The 19208-nt window shown below is 45.9% G+C and overlaps 1 protein-coding gene across 7 annotated transcripts in view; it reads right to left on the bottom strand.

Moving 5' to 3' along the window:
- The window catches only part of LOC119441883 (rap guanine nucleotide exchange factor 4), a 531616-nt gene that overhangs the window by 3647 nt on the left and 508761 nt on the right, over nt 1–19208 (bottom strand). For 6 of the 7 annotated variants that reach the window (XM_049661695.1, XM_037706519.2, XM_037706522.2 and 3 more), the window contains 9 exons: nt 18443–18540; nt 16131–16285; nt 14702–14848; nt 11869–11966; nt 9675–9800; nt 3855–4033; nt 2452–2746; nt 1267–1321; nt 928–982 (listed from right to left, as the gene is read on the bottom strand). In XM_049661695.1, coding sequence (XP_049517652.1) covers nt 928–982; nt 1267–1321; nt 2452–2746; nt 3855–4033; nt 9675–9800; nt 11869–11966; nt 14702–14848; nt 16131–16285; nt 18443–18540 — 1208 coding nt within the window. The remainder of the gene's footprint in view (nt 1–927; nt 983–1266; nt 1322–2451; nt 2747–3854; nt 4034–9674; nt 9801–11868; nt 11967–14701; nt 14849–16130; nt 16286–18442; nt 18541–19208) is intronic. The other variant, XM_049661696.1, reaches the window with a different exon arrangement.

The following is a 19208-nucleotide window of genomic DNA, read 5'->3' as shown; positions in this document are numbered from 1 at the left end:
TTATGGACTAAGTGCAAAAAACCTATGTCCAGAGATACTTTAAGGCAGCTAAAAATATATAATTGGTCAGACTAGCTAGTTTTCACTTTTGCACATGTATATATGCCTGAGAAAAAAACAGCAGTAAGAAATTTAAATCACATACCAGCATTTGTATTACATATTATCTGTTATGGTCTTCTACTGAACAGAAGTGGTGCAGTGTGGCATTAGAAGCTTTAACAATCTGCAAATTCTTAAGTAGTAGTAGTAGTCTTTCATTGTTCCAGACATGTAATACATCACATGGCTGAGGAGATGGGAAAAAAGCATGTTGATGTCACACCATTCTAGATTACATATTTAAATGAGAAAAGCCACCGTTTTTTATTGTTGCTGTCAAACATAAGAAAATATATTTTCTGTCTACACAACCACAATCGTACATATTACCTGCAGAGTTTCTTGAACAATCAGAAATATGCAAAAGCTCATTATTGTAGCTTTCATAACGTGAAAACAGTGATAATGTATATTGTGGATGTATTTTTTTGCAGCCTTTGCACATGTTCGTGTTTCTATTAAACCTTTTGGTACTGAATTCTCGGGGTATATGTGTCTGTTTACGACTGCTGTCTTAGGAATGTGCCAATAACAAGGGTTGACATTTGCACTTCCACAAAAACATTTGTACTTTATGAACTCCTCATAGACATCTGCTTTTGTGTATTATTGTTGTGTGCATAATGTGAACTTTCAATCTGTTGGCGGTATATATTCTTTTTTTACTTTTTTTTGCCCCAAAAGCTTGCATCATTTCGTGCAGACATCTCCATTCAGAAAAGATGAGCAACCGATACTGTAAATAAACACCATCAGCTCCTTAAACACAAATATTTATAAAAAGTTAGCGACACATATTGGCCCAAAATGGATGCAGCGCCATACCTTATGTACTCTCGGACATCTTGCTGAACTTTTCCTGGTGGAGGTGGTTCCAAATCTTTAAAGAAAGAAACAAGAAATTCAGTAGCAGTCCACTTGAAGATGAAAAAAATATATATTTCCTGAAGTAACACATGAAACATTTATGTTGATAGAATCTTAACACATTCTGAAGAAATCATTATAAAGGTGTTACCACAGTTCTACCCTGGAAATTTGTATTCATACATTGCATTATGTGTATACACAATTGACTCAAAATATTCGATCTTCAGCCGGCTTAAGAAAGTAACATATCCAGAAAAGCCAATGCATTTCTACAGCACAGCCAAAACTACTTACTTAATCTTTGGCTTCTTGAGTGCCTCAGTGATCGGAGTGTTTGTCCAATCATGTGCTGAAAATAGAGATGAAAGTTTCTTGTCAAGCGCAAAAACACAACAGCAGTTACTACAATTTTTTGTTTAATTAAAGACGACCAAGCCTCCTCAGGAGAGGAGGCCATTGTTCATCCTGTACACCAGCCTTTATACACTCGGTGGAAATAAAATAAAAAGCTACATGTTGACAAGCTTGGTAGTCCTGAGCATGAGGGCAGTTTGGAACTTTGATAGCATCTAAATTATTCCAAAATGAACGCTTGCGCATGTCCTCGTGTTGAGACAACCATTATAAATACTCGAATAAGACTGCTGATTAGCAGGATCATCAAAGAAGCTCTTTGTCTGGAACGCTAATGCAGCTAGTTCGTTAAGGTATATCTTACGAACTGAAAATTGATCTCGAGTGCACCTTCAGTGTCTCTAGGCTTGCTTTTTTTCCCCAGGACATACTGTTTCAGCTGAATATTTAAAAACAAACAGTAACTGCTAAGCTGATTTGCACTCTTCTACTACCTTACGCGAAAAGCCCTCCTATGTTGTGAAATTGAAACTTTTGCTAATTGACCAAATCACTCAGTGCATAAGCCTCAAGCTTAAAAGAAGGAAAGCAAGAGTTCCCCAATGGCACCCCAATAAATATCTGATCAAATATTCAGTCATGAATAAGTGTGCGTAAAGGGCACATAGTGATTTTAAGTGTTTGCAGGTGACATCTAGTGGCGATAAACGGATGCATGACAGGCCCGTGACAGAAAAGCAAATGAACAAAGAAAGAAGCAGCAGGATCCGAGCCATCCGAAGGTGTTGTAGCGTTATTTTGGAGTGCCTTGAAGACATCTCCAGGATATTAGAGCTCTTCTGGCAAACATTTCTTTCCAAGTTGCCTAATTCCTTAGCCCAATAACGCAGAGCTACAAAAGTGTTGTAAACTTAATGAATTTACTGAAAGTGTGGCAAAAATAATTTTGTCAGAATTGCAATGGTGCAATTTCAATAGTAACGCCCCCGGCGGCCACTCTCGGAATGCTCGCTCTACAGTGGTGTGGCCGGTAGTTTGCACCCAAAAGTGAATTTAATAGCGTTCAGTGGCAGTCAACTGACCTTGCGCGACATTGGTCTCAATCGAAGCGAGAGTGCGACTTACCATTTTCTCGAAGTTGACAAGACCGTCGATGTAGGTCTTGTTTCCTTCATGGCAGAAGGTAATATCCTTCAGCAGGAGTGGCATGAAAGGTACCAGCGGTGGCTGCACCTTGGACACAGCCACGCGGTACCGCCGATGATTCCGTGATGGGTCGATGAGCGTTTCGAATTCCGCGAAGGTGCGCTTCACTTTTCCCGGCAGCCGCTCCCACGTCTGGCTCAGCCGGCTCACGGCCACGTTGCTCAGTCCCATGACGATGGCAAAGAACGCGTTCAAGTTCTGGTACTCGCGGCAGCTGCGAACCAGAAAAATGAAGAACATCAGCGCACAGCGAGACAAGTGTGCGCCCAGCTGGAATGTCACGTGGAGCGAGAGCGTGGAGAGATTCTACTATAATTTTTTTGTTCGCACACAGACTATTTGTTATTCATGGATACTTTCAGTGTCATCTGTTTTGTTTTAACAATTGCTGGTGTTAGATTTAACAAAAATGTTAAAGTTCATTAAATGCTTTCAGGTGTTCTAGAAGTTCAAAAATTATCATGAGCCATTAGTACACACTAATGAACACAAACAACCGGCGCAATCATTGTAGAGATAGAGATGACAGCAATGAAGACATCGGTCAATATTGCACAGTTCTTACAAAAGAAAGCTTTGTGATTGCTCAGACAGGCAAGGTAACTATTCGCTAGTATCAATATGACACTGCAGACTGACGATTTGGTCGTCATCATGTTCGACACCGCAATTTCCCGTTATGGTTGTTTGTGAACTGCCCCTGCCTATACAATTTTCAATTCGTGATGCGATCTTGAACAAATATTTCTATGAGATACAATATTGGCACGCCAGCAAACATATTCAGGTGAACTACAGTGAACTCATATGCTCACGTGCCTGTTGTTGATAATGCCCCGGCTTGTGTATTTATAAAACAAATTTGCCAAGCAGACTGTGTGGAAGTCAGCAAGTAAGAGGGTTTCCTCAAAAAGAAAAATTGTCATCTACCCTGGTATAGCACGAAGCTACATGGAAAAACCATGATGGTTTCTCAGAAAGACAACTTCGTAATTCAAGAAAATTTTGTCCAGATCTGGAAATCGAGCCCGGGACCAACGCCCTTCCGAGGCGGTCAGTCACTCTACCGTCTCATCTGACCAGGAGGCTACCGACTGCATCAGGGCCAGGGCGAATTTATCGACAACTGAAAGCACAGGGACAGGAAATATGGCATTTGGTGCCACTCTCGGGTGTAAGATAAATCTGTGCCAATTACCCAGGTTTGTTTCTTGTTTTTATGAGTGCTGAAAAAAAGTTAGATTTGCAAACTAAATTACAGCATTGATTTGAAGCAACACGCTAAAACCCCGAACGTGAGGAGTCTGAGGACGGGCACTCACTGGGAAGCGATCTTGATGAACTTTCGCAGAAGCTGCACTCTCCGGCCAATCGGATTCGCCAGGCACATCTCAGTGACGACCCAGAACTGAACCTCGTTGAACCTCCTCTGGAACACGTCCAGGTTGGACATTATCTTCCGGAACTGATGCCTGCCGAACACCTGGTAGATGAGTTCGTACTGCGAGACCGAAAAAGAAATAACACCCGAAATCATTAGATTTATGGGGAGAATACCGCTTCATTTCACAGGCAAAGCCACAGTATCACCTTTCTCCTTTTTTATGCAAGAAGGAGGCTGGCAATAACAAATCTGCTAACTTGTCCATCGTGTAACTTTACTGCAACAGCACTTGCGAGGTAGTAAATTGGTTCAGATTGTGTTTGTTCGTTCGTCACGCTATGATACGAGTGCAGCATGGCGTAACGTAAAATAAATTGCGTCTGTATTCTCACTGCTACTGAACGACATTGAAAGGCGGATCCGATAGACATTGAGCAATTACGTAAGACGCTGTAAAAGTGTAGGCGACGCTGTACATTGAGTGTCATGTAAAAGACCACACGCAACATCGCGATTCACGATGCGAGTTGTTGATGTGGAGCTGCAAGCACCAAGCAAGCGCCGTGCGTTTATTCTCTTTGCTGCCTCTTCCATGCCATGCATACATGTGGGAAATCAAAGCGCAGCACTACAGACATACAACGCCCTCTCAACAGAACCACGCGAAAACGCAGTACGTTCTTTCTTAGCTCCGCCGGCGTTCGCATAAGACTGCACATGCTCAGTGGTATAGCCAGCAAGTTTGTTCGGGGGGGGGGGGGGCCACCTTGCAGAGCAGCCTCCTCTTCGCGGAATTTGTCGAGGGATCACATATATGCATCATTACTACATTGTCATTGCCAATGCTATTGTATATTAGATGCTGAAACGAATTATTGAACGCTGCACACTGTCAAGTCAAGTAAACTGTGTATTTGTCATAAAAGCATATATTCCTGTGTCCGAAACATTGTGGCAGAATTAACTGATATCAATGCTTCCGTGTTTTAATGTTTATTAATAATTAAAGAAAATATCACGCGAACTTTAGATCAATATCCGTTCGAAACCAGCAAAGCAGTGCATGCAGCTGCTATGAAAAACGTAAAGGCCATGAAATTAACAAGTTGAGGATAAATATTTTCATGAATCTATGTCATTCAAGAACCTTGTTCACATATTTGTACATATGCAACGGCCAGGGAAAAACCTCAATGACGCTGTCCTTTGTTGCAATGGATTGCGCAGGAGCAGCTGTTACTGGTCGTGTATTGTAATTGCACCGAAATTATAGTCGCAACAGTGAGTACATATAAAAAGCAGGAGTTCTGTAAAATATACATTAGAAATGCGAAAACACAACTCGTTAAAGGCCAAAAAAAGTGTCACTGGAAACAAAGTCCACTGCTTGCATACACAAAATCTGGCAACAAGATATTTAATATACGTATAAGTCTCCAATAAATGTACATACCTAAGCAAACGTCACTGTATATAATGCGTCAAACAAGACAAGTAAACATGTTGCACAGTCACAGATAGTAAACTATCTGTGACTGCGATGTTGATGGATGTTGATGGCATCCTTGTTTACGTACTTTGCACAAACAGTAAGCTGTTCGATTCCAGCAATATACATCGTTTCGTCAGCAAGTTTGGAGAAGCAGCCTGCACTGTTTACTTTTACATCTAGGGTTTGCTTGATAATTTCACCACAAATTTCTACAATTTGGTTTTGTACACCGAGGCTTAAATACGAGGCATTACTGGGACAACTTTCCAAATGGTTTTTCAGATTTGTACCTCCACAATAAGCTCGCGTGCGAAGAAGCGCTCTGAAAATACCAGTATTTTCAGCGGGGGGTTTCCTTAAATCCATAGGGCCACTGTCCCTATCGCCACGGAGAACCAGACCTTGTCGCCCGCAAAAAAGAACTGTCTCAATAATAGGCCGTTAACTTTCTTCTGTTCTCTCTTATTTTACTTTGCATGCCCTGATCCAGCTGATCGATCACATAGGGTGCGTTTCCTGATAATGTTTGGAGAAAATTAGCAGCTGCCAGCTGACAGTCACGGTGACATTTAGTATTTTCGTGTGTGCGGAAGATTGCGAACGCGTGCTTCCAATTCTGGAACGGCTTGAACACAAGGGCTCCAGTGCGCGCATGTTGGCCCAAGTTTATAAGAACATTAAACCCATAAAGTTCCAGAATTGAAAATCTAAAGCATACTTTTGGAAATGTGAGTGTACCTTTCACGTCAAAAGTTTATGAGAACTTTATACCCATAAAATTTCGGAATTGAAATCCATGTGCTTTGTAGATTCCGCAGCCGCTGCGAGGCGCCCACTCGCTATCGAAAAGCCCTTGAAACTTCGTGCTCGGATGGGGCTCCATGTGATTTATGTGACTCCAGGTGCATGGACATTGCCACGAAATGCAGCCCGAGTTCGCAATGTCCGTGCTGAAATGTCGTTTCGAGCGTGAAAAAGACATTGTAGACAAAATACAGAATGATTCCTGGTGCCGGTGGTTGTTTTGTTCGGCGGTGCATGACAGCACGAAAAAATTTTCGGGGAGGGGCTGAATTCCATCAGCCGACAAGGTAGGACAAGGAAGTAATGACAAGGAGGTAGCGACAAGGAGGTAGCGCGACAAGGTTGGTCGCAAAGCGACCAGTCGCAAATGGTCGCAAATAGTCGCTTTTCTCGAAAAATGACTCCTTTTGGTCAGTCGCTCACTGCTCGATTTTCAGTCGCAAAGCCTCTGAACTAATAAGCTGCGCAGGAACAGGACGTTTGTTTACGCTGAGGCTTATTTTACCTGGCGAGTCGACGTGAACGGCATCAATCGCGAGAAATTTCGGTGTGGCGACGGGCCGGTCGCACATGCTGATGTGAACATCTGTCGCCTTGAGTCGCTTTTTGGTAGCCAGTCGCAATCTGTCAGGCGACCTTCCCAAGTCGTCGCTGCGAATGAGCCCTAAAGCCAAGCTCAGTGAAGGTTCCCTCACGAAAGGTTCGCTAAACGGGCTTTCCTTGTACTTCCAGCTTGCCAATGTATCACGATGCGAGCAGTGATTGTCTCCTGCTGCATAAAAATTACATAATTTGTGAAGTTGTGGGGGCATCTTGGCACCGTTAAGCGCTGTCCAGAAGTTCTTTATGTGCACTCAGCACCGGTATTCAAGAGCATACTTAATCTTTTTTTAAACATAAATTTGTGCAAGCGTGCAGGTCTGAAACCCCATTCACTGCTATTTTTCGTATAATTCTCCTGATGAAGAATCCCTATACAGAACGTTTTGTATTTCAGAGCTGGAACAAGGAAATCTACTGCTCTTAAATGCAAAACCAGGTGTCCCCCCTTTCATATTCGCGTAGCATGTACGACTACAGTTCTCTAAATCTATTTAGCGAATAGCAGGAAAGAAAATCACATAGGAGTCGTAAACATATCGCTCACTTTGAAGCTCAGAGCCGTTTGTATTAATTGGTATTAAAGAGTAAATGCGATTAAACAGTCGCTGGAATAAGAGAAGCCTTTTCACCTGTCGTTCCGAATGGACGACAACTTTTTCAATGGTTTATCTCGCTTAGATCAATTACAATATGCCCTTCAATCCCTCATGTTCTACAACAATATACTCGATCAAAGCGGAGAGAAGTAAGAAACAACGTGATCTCTTTTCTGCCCTTTTTTTTTTGTTTCGTGGACAGAGCCACTCGGAAGAGCAGCAAGAAACATCAATATACATTTTGATGAGAAGTATAAGCACTCAATTGAAGCGGCTCATTTGAGATACAAGCCATTATGTTTCGCTATTTACAAGCGCCTATATTTTGGCATTTTGAGACTCTGATAGTAGTTAGAGTGCAACAACAACAAAAGTTCAGGAAGGGTCTTTCTCTTTTGTGTTTCACCGAACACACTGACTACAGTGTAGACCGCTTATAACGTGAGTCGCCGCAGTCGTAAATATCTGCACTATAAGCGGTACCGCACTATAACCAAAACAACGATTTTCAAGCCCAGAACTGATGCAAAACATGTAGACCAAGCAGCCGCGCGTATCCGAGAATCGAAGCGTGTGACTGGGAGCTTTGCATTCGTTTAAATTTACGAACGTTGAAAGGTTAATATCCAAGTACCCACGATCTTCGCATGAAGCAGACAAAGTAATAATTTTAAAAAATGTCTCAGTTTCACCCGAAAGGTGAAGCATCAATTGCAATAGCAAATTAGTAGAGAGCAGGATAATAGTTTTATCGGCTGCATTATCTTGACACATTCGCTTACTAACTGAATTAACAAGTGTGGTGTGAACGCGCACAAGCAAACATGAATAGACTCGATGACCGCAGACAACCACTGTCAAAACGCGGGCGTCGGGAAACGCGGCCGCCGCAGCAAGCGAAGGTTCGTGCGGTGTATCGCTTCAACGGAAAGTGAGCGGCGTAAGCACAGCGCATACGGCGTACAAAGGTCAGAGCCGTGTGGAGATCGCTTTCAAGATACGTTGCGCGCGACAACGCCGACAGCCGGCACAGGCGCGAACGCATTTGTTGGCACAGTAGAAGCCACCCTCCCTCCCCCCCCCCCGTCCCCCCACGGCCTTTCGCGCGATGGAAGTCGCGTTTGCTCTCCGCTACAGTGGCTAGAATAGGCCTGTATCGCCGCTGTGCGTTCGCTCTCCGTGAAGGCTTTCACTCGCACATACGGCGCGTGGCAACGATTTTATCGCGCTTGGACTCATGCTCCTCCTCCGCATTGCCCTCGTTGATCTCCTCTCCCATCGGTGGGCGCACCTCGTTGAGAAGCGTGCTCGCTACCGCCTTTGTCAGCGTGATTTTCCCGTGGAAGCCGCATTATAACCGGTATTTCGCCTCACGCGGCTTCACTGTAAGCGGTATGCGTATACATGGAGTGCTATGGGAAAATTAACGGGAGTCTGAAAAGACCGTACTATATCCGGTCCTGCACTATAAGCGGTTACGTTATAAGTTATTTCCTTATTGGATTAGACAAAGTATGTTTATAACTCTAACGCTGAAAGAAAAATTGACCTTCATTCAATGAGGTCGAACTTGACCTCGTTAATTTACTGAATTGACCTTCCCTCAATGAAACTCTTGTATGAAACTCTTGTATTAATATGCCTATAATGCTACATTTACCACGCTTTAAACGTATGCGCGGCCTGCTCTCTCAACTCGTATAGAAACAACGACGACGTTTACCACACAATCCGCCTTTGTTATTTATCGCAATGGGTGACAAGCTGCACATTTCATCACAAGTGTTCCTATCAGCAGGGGGACAAGGTCACAGGGCCAACATTAGGAATAAAACTTTATCTGTTGGTAGTTATAAAAGCGGTACACGCAAGACCAAAAAAGAACTGGGAGCATGACATAATTTTTAAATAGTCCGATGGGCCTCGGCATTTATCCACCGAGCATCGAACGCACCTGAATAGGTCGGTTCAAATGAAAACAATCAAGCAAGCAAGCACTTAAAAATAAAGAAACACCGGAGCTAGCACAGTCACCGAAATCCTCATTCCTTCGCGTATGCGGCAAAATTTCACTAAACGGTTGCTGGCTATATTAATAATATTAATAATACTTCATCGTGCGAGGTTAAAAGAAAACAGTGTACAAATCAGGCCTACCAAGGCCACATAGGGCTTGAACAGCAGTGCCTGGCCGGCAGCCGAACCACAACCATTTTAAACTTACGTGTTATAGGCGAGACGTTACTTAGCGCGTGGCGCGTACCTCGTGTATGCAGGAGAAGAGGTGCCAGTCGTAGAGGGACATGTGGTAGGCGATGTCGTGCGAGCTGAGTGTCTCCAGAAGTGCACCTGTTCCTTCCACCGGGCCCTCTTGTTCGCTCAGAGGCGTCTGAAAGAATCACGACAGATAATACAGGTAAGCCTACACATTCACGTCCGCATTCGTAAATGCGCACTTTCGCATTTGTAAATGGTGAACCCTAAACTAGGGGGCACGTCCGGCAGCGGGTACTTCACGTAGTCGCGGACTGCGGCCTGTCGCAGAAACTCGCAAGCCTCGTTCAAGCATCTCATTCGAACAGCACGTGTTCATGACTCTTGGAGCACTAAACTTTTGTAGCATTCTTCGGACGAGTGAAGAAGGTATAAAAGTAAAAAAAAGTTGTCGCAGTTTCACCTGAAAGGCGAAGCATCAATTGCGATAGCAAATTTGAAGAGAGCTATACGGAGTAATGATAGCAGCTTTATCAGCTGTATAAACTTGGACATGCAGCAGCACCGGCAACAGGCAGAACTGTTGTCGACGCCGTCGGCGTTTTGCCCACGTTCGCTCAAAATGCGTGCGGCGTTGGTGACTGTTGCCGGAGCCTCTGATATAAATAGGCACTTGGTGCCGCAGCTAAACGTCGCCTCCCTTCCCTACCCTTCCCCCCCCCCCCCCCCCCCACGGCCTTTCGTGCGTCGGAAGAAGGCACGTTTGCTCTACATATATGGTGATTGTAGAGGAGGAAAGAGACGCCTACTTCTGCAGCCCTTAAGGGAGCACTGCGCAGAACGCGCGTTTGTTCTCTGCCGTGCGTTCACTCCCCATGAAAGCGCGCGTCCCTCGCGCCCTTTCACTCGCACATACAGCGTTCAGCGCGCGGCGACGATTTCATCTCCATTGACGTCATACGGAACCTCACGGCGACGGCGACGCCGACGGCAGAAATCTGCTTTTGAGTGTCCATATAATTGCTATCGCAATAAAAAAGTATGCATGGCTCTGCTATCCCAAGCACCAGAGACCAGCGGAGCTGGGGAAAGCCTAGTAAAGCAGTGGCAAACCACACACTTAGCGTAGTATCGAAATGAATTCAACCGGCCATGTTCACGAGCCTCCGCATCTTCATTTCTTCGCCTACGCGAACTCTCGGCTTCCCTCAATCTAAACTCAGGATGTTCTCTTCTGCGACGCTTGGTTTCAGCTTCCTATCTCTCGCTTCAGTCTTTCGGAAGCGACGAGTGTTCAGTTCTCTGGTCGAAACCTATCGAGCCGCCGCCAGAGGCATTGGCTGCAGTCACGGGCACCGGGCGCGTTCGGCGCGAACGCGGGGAAACACGGTCGGGGTCGGAAGCAGCTCTACTTCCACTACCACCTACGTCACTCCTCCTCTCCCCCTCCCATCCGCTATGCTGCGCCATGCTAGCCACTGTAGCCATGCTATTTGTATACTCGGCTTTCACTCTCACTGAGCTCCCTCTCCCCCAGCTCGGCGAAACTGCGGACGACGGAATGATCATTATACCGAGGTTCTAACAGCTCCGCTGTAAAAGGCCGTCGACAAAACTCTTGCTGAACTCGTTTTCACTACAATCTAGCTTAGGACCACAAACTTCCACATCACTAGCCGCTGTAGCTCAGTAGAAGTAGCGCTTCGCTGTTCAGTAAGAGGTCGTTGGTTCGATTACCAACCGCGGCGGCCGCGTACCTACGGAGGCAGAATGCAAAAACGCTCGTGTGCCGTGCTTTGAGTGCACGTCAATAAACCCCGGGTGGTTGAGATTAACCTCGGACGCAGCGGTGTCCCATATAGACTATGTGTTGCTTTGGGACGGTAAATCTCATAATTCAGTTCACTCTAATTCTTTCAAACTGCGGCAATTGGCTTATTTAAAGCACAGTCGTAGCATAGCGAAAGTCTATAAAACTTTCACCAACCAGAAACACCCGCGCGACTGCTATTCGAGCGGTTTCACCTATCACAGATGTAACTTCAAGGTCAAGCGAACGTGAGTTTGGTCGGTTCCATTCTAGGAATGTTCTTTTCCTTTTTATAGGTGTGTCGCTGATTAAGTTAATCGATTGACTCAGTGACCCATGTGATGCTTACGCCATTTGGTACGACCACGCCTATTTATGTCGTATACGCGATGCGGAGCACTTCACGGAAGTAAACAATCGCGGCACAACTCACGAGGGCGTCCAGGTGATCTGCCGGCGAAATGAAGATCCTTCCATTGATACTCAGACCGGTCGGTACGCTCACCTCAGAGTCCTTGAATGCGATACGTTCTGGAAGGCAATATAGAAGGAAATAGAAGGAAAGTAGAAGGAAATAGAATGAAATAGGCCACCGATACAGCGGCTATATCAGGAAACGCTGCGCAAGTAGGCTATCTTCAAGTGTGCGCGCGTTTTAATAGCGAGAAACTTGCCCTCTCAGAAATATTATCTCACAAATGGCCAATGGTAAAGTAGGATTGACAATGTACTGAGAGGAACTCTCAATACATTCCGTGCTATTATCACCGAGTTAGTAAAACTTCAGTTACTTATGCCAGATCGAACTCTGGAATCATTTAATACGTTCATTATTTTGTTTAGGTACTTAATGTGGAATTTATTCAAATAAGAAGACTACAGAAACGGTAATCAACGCAGCAATCGTCAATCGCTCTAAGGATTGACGAATCAACACATTAATCCTTTTCCCTTAGGTACTCGATGTGGGATTTATTCAAATGAGATTAATAAAAAGAACGGCAATGAAAGCGGTAATCGAAGGAGCCAAGAAGATGCACAGATTCGTGGCCTGTACAAGTGTTATTCATAGAGTGCTACAATATTAAAGGGCCCCTAAGCCACCTAGATATTTTTGGAACATTTCAAGTAAACACGCGCATCGAGTTCAGAATGCCCGTCACGATCAACGATTGCAAACGCTGCAGCGCTACGCCCACAAAATAAAAAAAAAAAACAATGCCGTCCTCCTCTCCTGGCCTTTCCGGTATCCCCAGCGGAAGTCACGATGTCATCTAGTCATGTCAATCTAGTGATGTCAGCCTCGGGGACGATGCCCATTAGTCGAACAATAACCTACGACTTCCGGTTTGTCTGCTAGCAGGTACGCGCGCTCCCTGCTCTCCCTCGTCGTGTTGCTCGCTTGTGCGCTCCTGCGAATCGGCAATTATAGCCCGCAACGCAAGTGCCAAATCGCTCGCGTTCAAACACAGTCGTGCTTAGCGGTCTGATTAGCTGCGCGAATAGAGTGCGACAGTGTTGGCCTTTCTAGACGAGCGCGCAACACAGGTCGCCGGCACCGCAGCAACAGCGGGTAGCCGAGAAACGCTGAGTCCGCGTCCCTGTTACCGGCACGGTAACTCACCGCATGTCGTTTGCCATTCGCGGGCCCCCGTTCGACGGCGGTTTTCCTCGCGAACGCCGTCATTTCCTTGCCGTAGAGAGGATGAGACCGGGACCCATTTGTGCGGTAGCCTCACCGCCGCCGATCGCTCGACGGTGCCGATATCGTCGCTAGGCCTTTTCCGGCTCGCTTCAAAGCTACGAATTACCGACGCTCAATGAATTACCGACGCTCACAAGCCGCAATACTTTCTTACCGTTGTTATCGCACTTCGCAATAATTGTACACGAAGAAGAAAATACGCTTATATTAGCGGCGCTGTCGGCTGCGATGCGAGCACAGCCGTGCCGGTCGTGTACCGTCGGTAGTCGAGCACGGCAGCTGACCTCGACAAGTATCGGAGCTCTCGAGTTCATGTTTAACGTTTGACAGTGGATATCGTTCTTCATAAAATGTGCAATTTACGCATCACTTTATCTAGGGAAAATTATTTTGCTTGGAACAGAAGCTGCAGCCGATGTTTTCGTCGCCGGTGGCGGAGGCGCGCAGCTTCGCAGTCGCCGATTGGCCCGTTGATCGTGCTGCGGGCGGTGCGCCGGCCGAACCACCGTCTACATTGGACACCTCTCGCGCGGCAGACGTTCTAGGGCACGGGAGGCCGGTTCGCAGTCGGTATATTTGCCGCTAGTGTGTACGTGCCTTAACCGGAAGTGAGAGATGTTTTGAGAAGCGCGTTGGCGATGACGTATGTCAAGTGACATTTGGAGCAGCACTCGGCGAGGAGTAGAGACCATCCGACGAGGAGAGTAGCGAAGGAAAGAGCGAAACGGAGCGAGGGCCGTTTTTCGATCATCAAACGCGTGTAGCTCCGTTATTACGGCACCATTTCGAAAAATTCTCGCGGCCACGTGTTTGTTGTAGACTCGTGCACAACTGCAACACCACAACTAAATTTCGACCTCTGGGTGGTTTAGGGGCCCTTTAATGGCGAATTGCAAGGAACCTGCAAGGAACAGAGTTGCTTTGAGGTGATAAACTGAATTTCGCACTGTTCCTTTGAACACGATGGTTGCGTGGAATTCGCAGATGCACGCACATGCCTTGTGAAAAACAAGCTGCGAATATCAAAACACAGAACAATTGAATGATTGCTTGCCTGATAGTATTATTGATAACACTCGTTGAACGAGTCTCGAAATCAATGGACCTACCTAAGAAGACACTTATTGGAGCCCCGCGTCCGCTACGGCACGCGTTAACTCTCTACTATTGCGTTTTCCCCTTTTTTTTATAAAACCCTGATCCCCTCTTTCCTGTGGAGGGTATCAAACCGGACGTCGATCTGGTTAACCTTTCTAGCCTTCCATCTTTTTTTCTTTCTCTCGGCTTTAAAGTTCAATTACATAATGCTTAATAAGTTCATGTTCTTAGCTCTTAAAACATTTCAAATGAATGAAACACTGATTTCCTATAAGTTACAGTATCTTTTAAGCAGAGTCAAGTATACTTTATTTTGCTAGCCAGCATGGTCAACCACACTGTCTCCTGTTATCGCACCATCAAAAGAAACCGCATCAGCGTCATTCGCACTAGCTTTTCCCTCTAGCTCAGTACGCAATTTAATATCATAGATTGTCTGCAAAACCGGAATGAAGAAACGCACCTCCAGAAGATTTCACTTCAACAAGCACCAGGTCATCCTTGAGGCTCAACTTTTCGGCAGCATTCCTCTTGATGAATTCCGCCGTAGCGCTCACCGCAGTCTTCAGTGTGGTGTACGTGTGGTCGGCACAGTAGACCCTGAAGATTACTGCAAGAACGAAGAGAACAAAGTGTGCGGGCAAGACTGGCATTAGGCGTGTGCTGCATTTCCCCGCTCTTGTAACGTTGCTAATCTAGGATCAACCGACACAGAAACGATATAAAGGCACTCTGTCATTTGGAATCCGAGACTTGTCACGTTGTAGTGACAATGAACAATTAAACACCGCCAGAGGTGTCATTAATCATTTAACTCTTTGTCGGGTGAGCTTGCTAGCCCCGAGAGACATGTAACATTTAAAGCGCAGTCATTGGTTGCCGAATGTGTATCTCACGTGTGTAGTCTGTCAGCTATTCGAAAAGTATCACTATGAATTCCAGAGTAATCGCCAGTGCTCACGAACATTTGAGAATGTTCCCAACACCATTCGCGTCTCGCACGTGATTTGGTTATACCGGTGTCACAGTGCCACTTTAGATCCCAATCAAGCCCGTTACGGATCTAAATTCCTGATCGCGATTGGCTCCGTCCCACAGCTTGCGCAAATGAGCCAATCGCAACCGAGAAATTTAATCGCGATCGGGCTGGATCGCGATCTAAAGTGCGCCGTGTGGCACACACCTGTTAGACAAGATGATTTCGCAATATAAACAGCGGCAACATTCAAGAAATTTTGGACACAGTAAGCGCGGCTTGCGCCGAGTGATACATCGATTACAATAGTACTCCGGTGAAAAACGGTCACCGGCAAAAAGCACACCAATGTACGCGCCACCGACTACTATACAGGCTATGGGCTGACGAGTTCAGGCCAACCAGCCAACGGCGGAACATTGGCCTTCGTGCTGCCTCTCGCTTCAACGCGAACTAAGCGTTGAGAACACAGCGAACACAAAACTATCAGCTCTCGGCGCATGCTGTCTCCATCGCAGATCGCTTTCAAGATAAGAGTCCGCGCGGCCACGCCACACGCAGTCGCTGCCAGAGTAGTAGTAGCCCCCCCCACCACAACCTCCCCTCGCTCCGGTGCCGTGCGCGACGGAAGAGGATGGCGCCATTTGTAACGGCAATGGCAAAAACACTTCCCGCAGCCGTGAGAGAGGCCACCACCATGCCGTTGCTGTGAAATAGACACGTTTTGAGAGGCGTCGCTACAGACCACTCCCACATTGGATTCAATGTGTATGAAAGCGTTCAGTAATACCTGGTCAAGTGGTATTAAACGAAATTCACCGACAAATTTGAACGCGAACGAGCCAGTGGTTTGGCAGGAAGATCTGGCGCTCCTATTTACGCTACGTACAGTGTGGGAGCGAGAAGAGGCACTCACTCTCGTCGTTGGGTTTGATGGGCCGGTGCACGTCAACCGTGTCCTCAGACGTCGTGCTTCCGGACGACAGGTGACGGATGTGGCCGAAGGGACCCACTTTCCAACGCTGCGGCGCCGAGCACTCGTGTTCTTTCACGTACCTGAAAAGAAATACACTATGGCACTTTTTCCAGCCAATTTTCTCAAAGCCTACGGCATGCAGTGCATTCAGGAAGCGGCTGCTAAGCAGCAACGAAAGAAAAGGAAGAGAAAAGGTCGCTCAGGTTCAATCGTGATCACACTTAGCGTGAACACGGGGAGCGCGTGGCCACCCATTAAAGTAAACCTGCGCAAGCGCAGTGACTTCTGTAGGCGTGGTTTCATGTCGTCTGCTACTCTGTTTGCGCCCGCAAAGCTGCGTTGAGGTAAGTAGTGTAGCAGACGGCACGATGCCATGCCTCTAGGCGTCACTGCACCTACGCAGGTTCGTTTCGATGCGCGGTTGCGCTCGTTGCACGGACGCTCCGTGCGTCCCAGTTAACGCTAAATGTGATCAAGGTAGCGCTGCGGACGCATACGTTTGGTTCTTGCAGGTATAGCAGATGAGAGTCAGAAACGAGAAGAAAAAGACTGCTTATTCACGCAACTAAGTCACTCATCGTACCTAACAATGCTCTTGAAACTGAAAGTCTAAGTCAAGGTATGCCGTAAACGAATTTAAGAGCAGGTTGGAAGGTCGCTTAGTGCTGTATACACGATCCTAAAAGCGAAGAAAAAAAAAAGATATTTTCACAACTCAGAAACCATGTCTCAACTGGAGATGAACAAACAATTACAATTGCCTTGCTTCGGTGACTGCAATGCCCTCTGCAAGGATGAGGCATTTCCTTGTTCTTTAAAAGAAGCAATATGTACCCAGCTCTAGATAGGGTTATTCTCCAAAATTGGCAACAAGGAGGTGACCTCGAGCACATTGACATGCGAGCGAGACCGAGTTGCAGTATCATGTAGGCGCCCAAGTGTACTTTATCGAAAACTCGCCTGTTGCCAAGATAATGCTGCATCATGTTCCTTTAATGTGACTCCGTACCTACAGCAGCGACACGCAAAGAGGCAGACTACCCTATAGAACAGCGAAAACTGGACGCAAAAAAGTTTCCCCGGCGGCGAGGCCTCTACGCTCTATCAGCTTACAGATAGAGCCAGCAGATGTTTCGGCGCTCAGTATCGATAATGTTGGTTTACTGATACCAGGGTCAACGCAAGCTCACCGTTTATCAGATTCCAACTTATTCATAGTGACAAGGGAAGCTTTGCATGCCTGTTTTTAGTCCCCGACAATCATCTTATCGCGCCCGCTGTTAAGCACTGTCTGAGTGGAATGCCTCGGAGCTAAAGAGAAAAAAAGTCCTAAACAGCAGCTGGATAAACGACAATCACGGCAGAAATGCTCAAATTATTTTCCAGTCTGACCACGCAAAGACCTAATCTGAAGAGAGCTTAGATGCACAGACGTTCTGCCACTTCAACCTGTTCACGCCACCTATTGACATGAGACAATCGGTGAGCACTCATGGCAGTTGCTGCGTTTCGAAGCGCCTCGTAGTGCGTTAAACAGCATCGCTGAGCGAATAAGATCACTGGCACATTATGTATAACGCCCTTTTTGGGTGCTGTGTTCAGAATAGTGCACGCAGAAGTAGTGCATCAAAAGCAATAGCACTGATAAAAGCATTATTATATACAATGTGTCACATCTTGAAACACTTCTGATTAGACCTCTGCTGCAGAATAGATGTTTAGTGTTTCAGTAAAATTTCGTTCGGAAGGTCGACGGCTGTGTATTTGCTCTCCGAGTCAGTATTTCGTTATGTAACTGGCACAAATTTTTGAAAATCTTTTTACAGACGTTTCACATCAGGCAAGTTTTTCAAGTGGCTGGTTAGGTGCTTTCCAAGAGTGCTAGATGTGAAATAATGGATGTTTTCTTATCTGACGTTTCTCTATGGAGTTCTCGTGCGGAACTCGCATTCTGTGAACTTGATAAAACGCACAGAGGAATTAACTATTCTTAATTCATTCTGTATCTGTGCTTTTCGTGATTCTGAAGATGCAACAAATGCGGTGAAACTAAGTTTTCAGCGGACAGAACTAATCGGCAAATGAATGGGTATGGGCATTTGCCGATGGCTATACAGGAGAACACGAACAATGTCTCTTCAGAAGCTCATCTCTGTGACAATGCAGACCATGGGTGCTAGCATAGCAAGCAGAGAAGAAGAGCAAAAGAGAGAGTGCCAGGCTACTCTACTGCGACGTCAACTCTTCTTACTTTTTCCTGTAAGTCCATGATCCTCGTCATTGTCCTGAGTTCTTCCTGCAGGCAGCCTGCATATTTCGTGCTGTCCTCTTTGACCGCCTTTAGAAGCTCCTGCAAAGTAAAAGCGGTCCAGGCTCGAGTATGCCGGAGCAACCTGCTTCGCAGCAGAAGTACAACCCGGAATAACGACGGCTTCCAGATAAATCATTCACAGAGCCATTCTTTCTTCTCTCGTTATACTACACTATTACAGTTAGTTTCTCCTCAGGACCTAAATAAAGTTCGTACTCACTCACAGTTAGTACATTTTCTAAATATCCTTGAATAAACCCGTTAACTGGCCCACCAAAGAAATCACTAAAATGGCAGCATATAATTAGTCATTAGAAAGTAGAACCGAGCTTTCCAGGAAAGACTGTGTGTTCCACTCGCGTTCTTTGCGGAATTTCTCAGCGATGACTGTGTCCGTGAATATTCTAAAATGGGGGGAATCGGCCAGCTAAGTGAGAGATTTTGCCCGCCAAGGTGACACACATCACAGTTTTGGCGATAATCGTTCTTGGCGTCATTTATTACGTCATAGTTCACTAATTGACCTTTTGTTTATTTACATCGGCGTACATACTGCAATAGCGGAACTCAAGCCGCCCAGTGCAATACCTACCAAGTGCCATTCCTGAAAGAAGCGCCAGTTTCGAGATGTCTCCTCCGAATGTGAGCCGAGATCAATTTTCCACTTAGTTTACCAGAAATCCCTGATTCAGCACTGCGGCACGTGG

This window comes from Dermacentor silvarum, chromosome 2 (genome assembly GCF_013339745.2).
Source record: "Dermacentor silvarum isolate Dsil-2018 chromosome 2, BIME_Dsil_1.4, whole genome shotgun sequence".
Lineage (NCBI taxonomy): Eukaryota > Metazoa > Arthropoda > Arachnida > Ixodida > Ixodidae > Dermacentor > Dermacentor silvarum.
The sequence above is the reverse complement of the archived record's forward strand: the minus strand, read 5'-3'. Positions and strand labels throughout refer to the sequence as shown.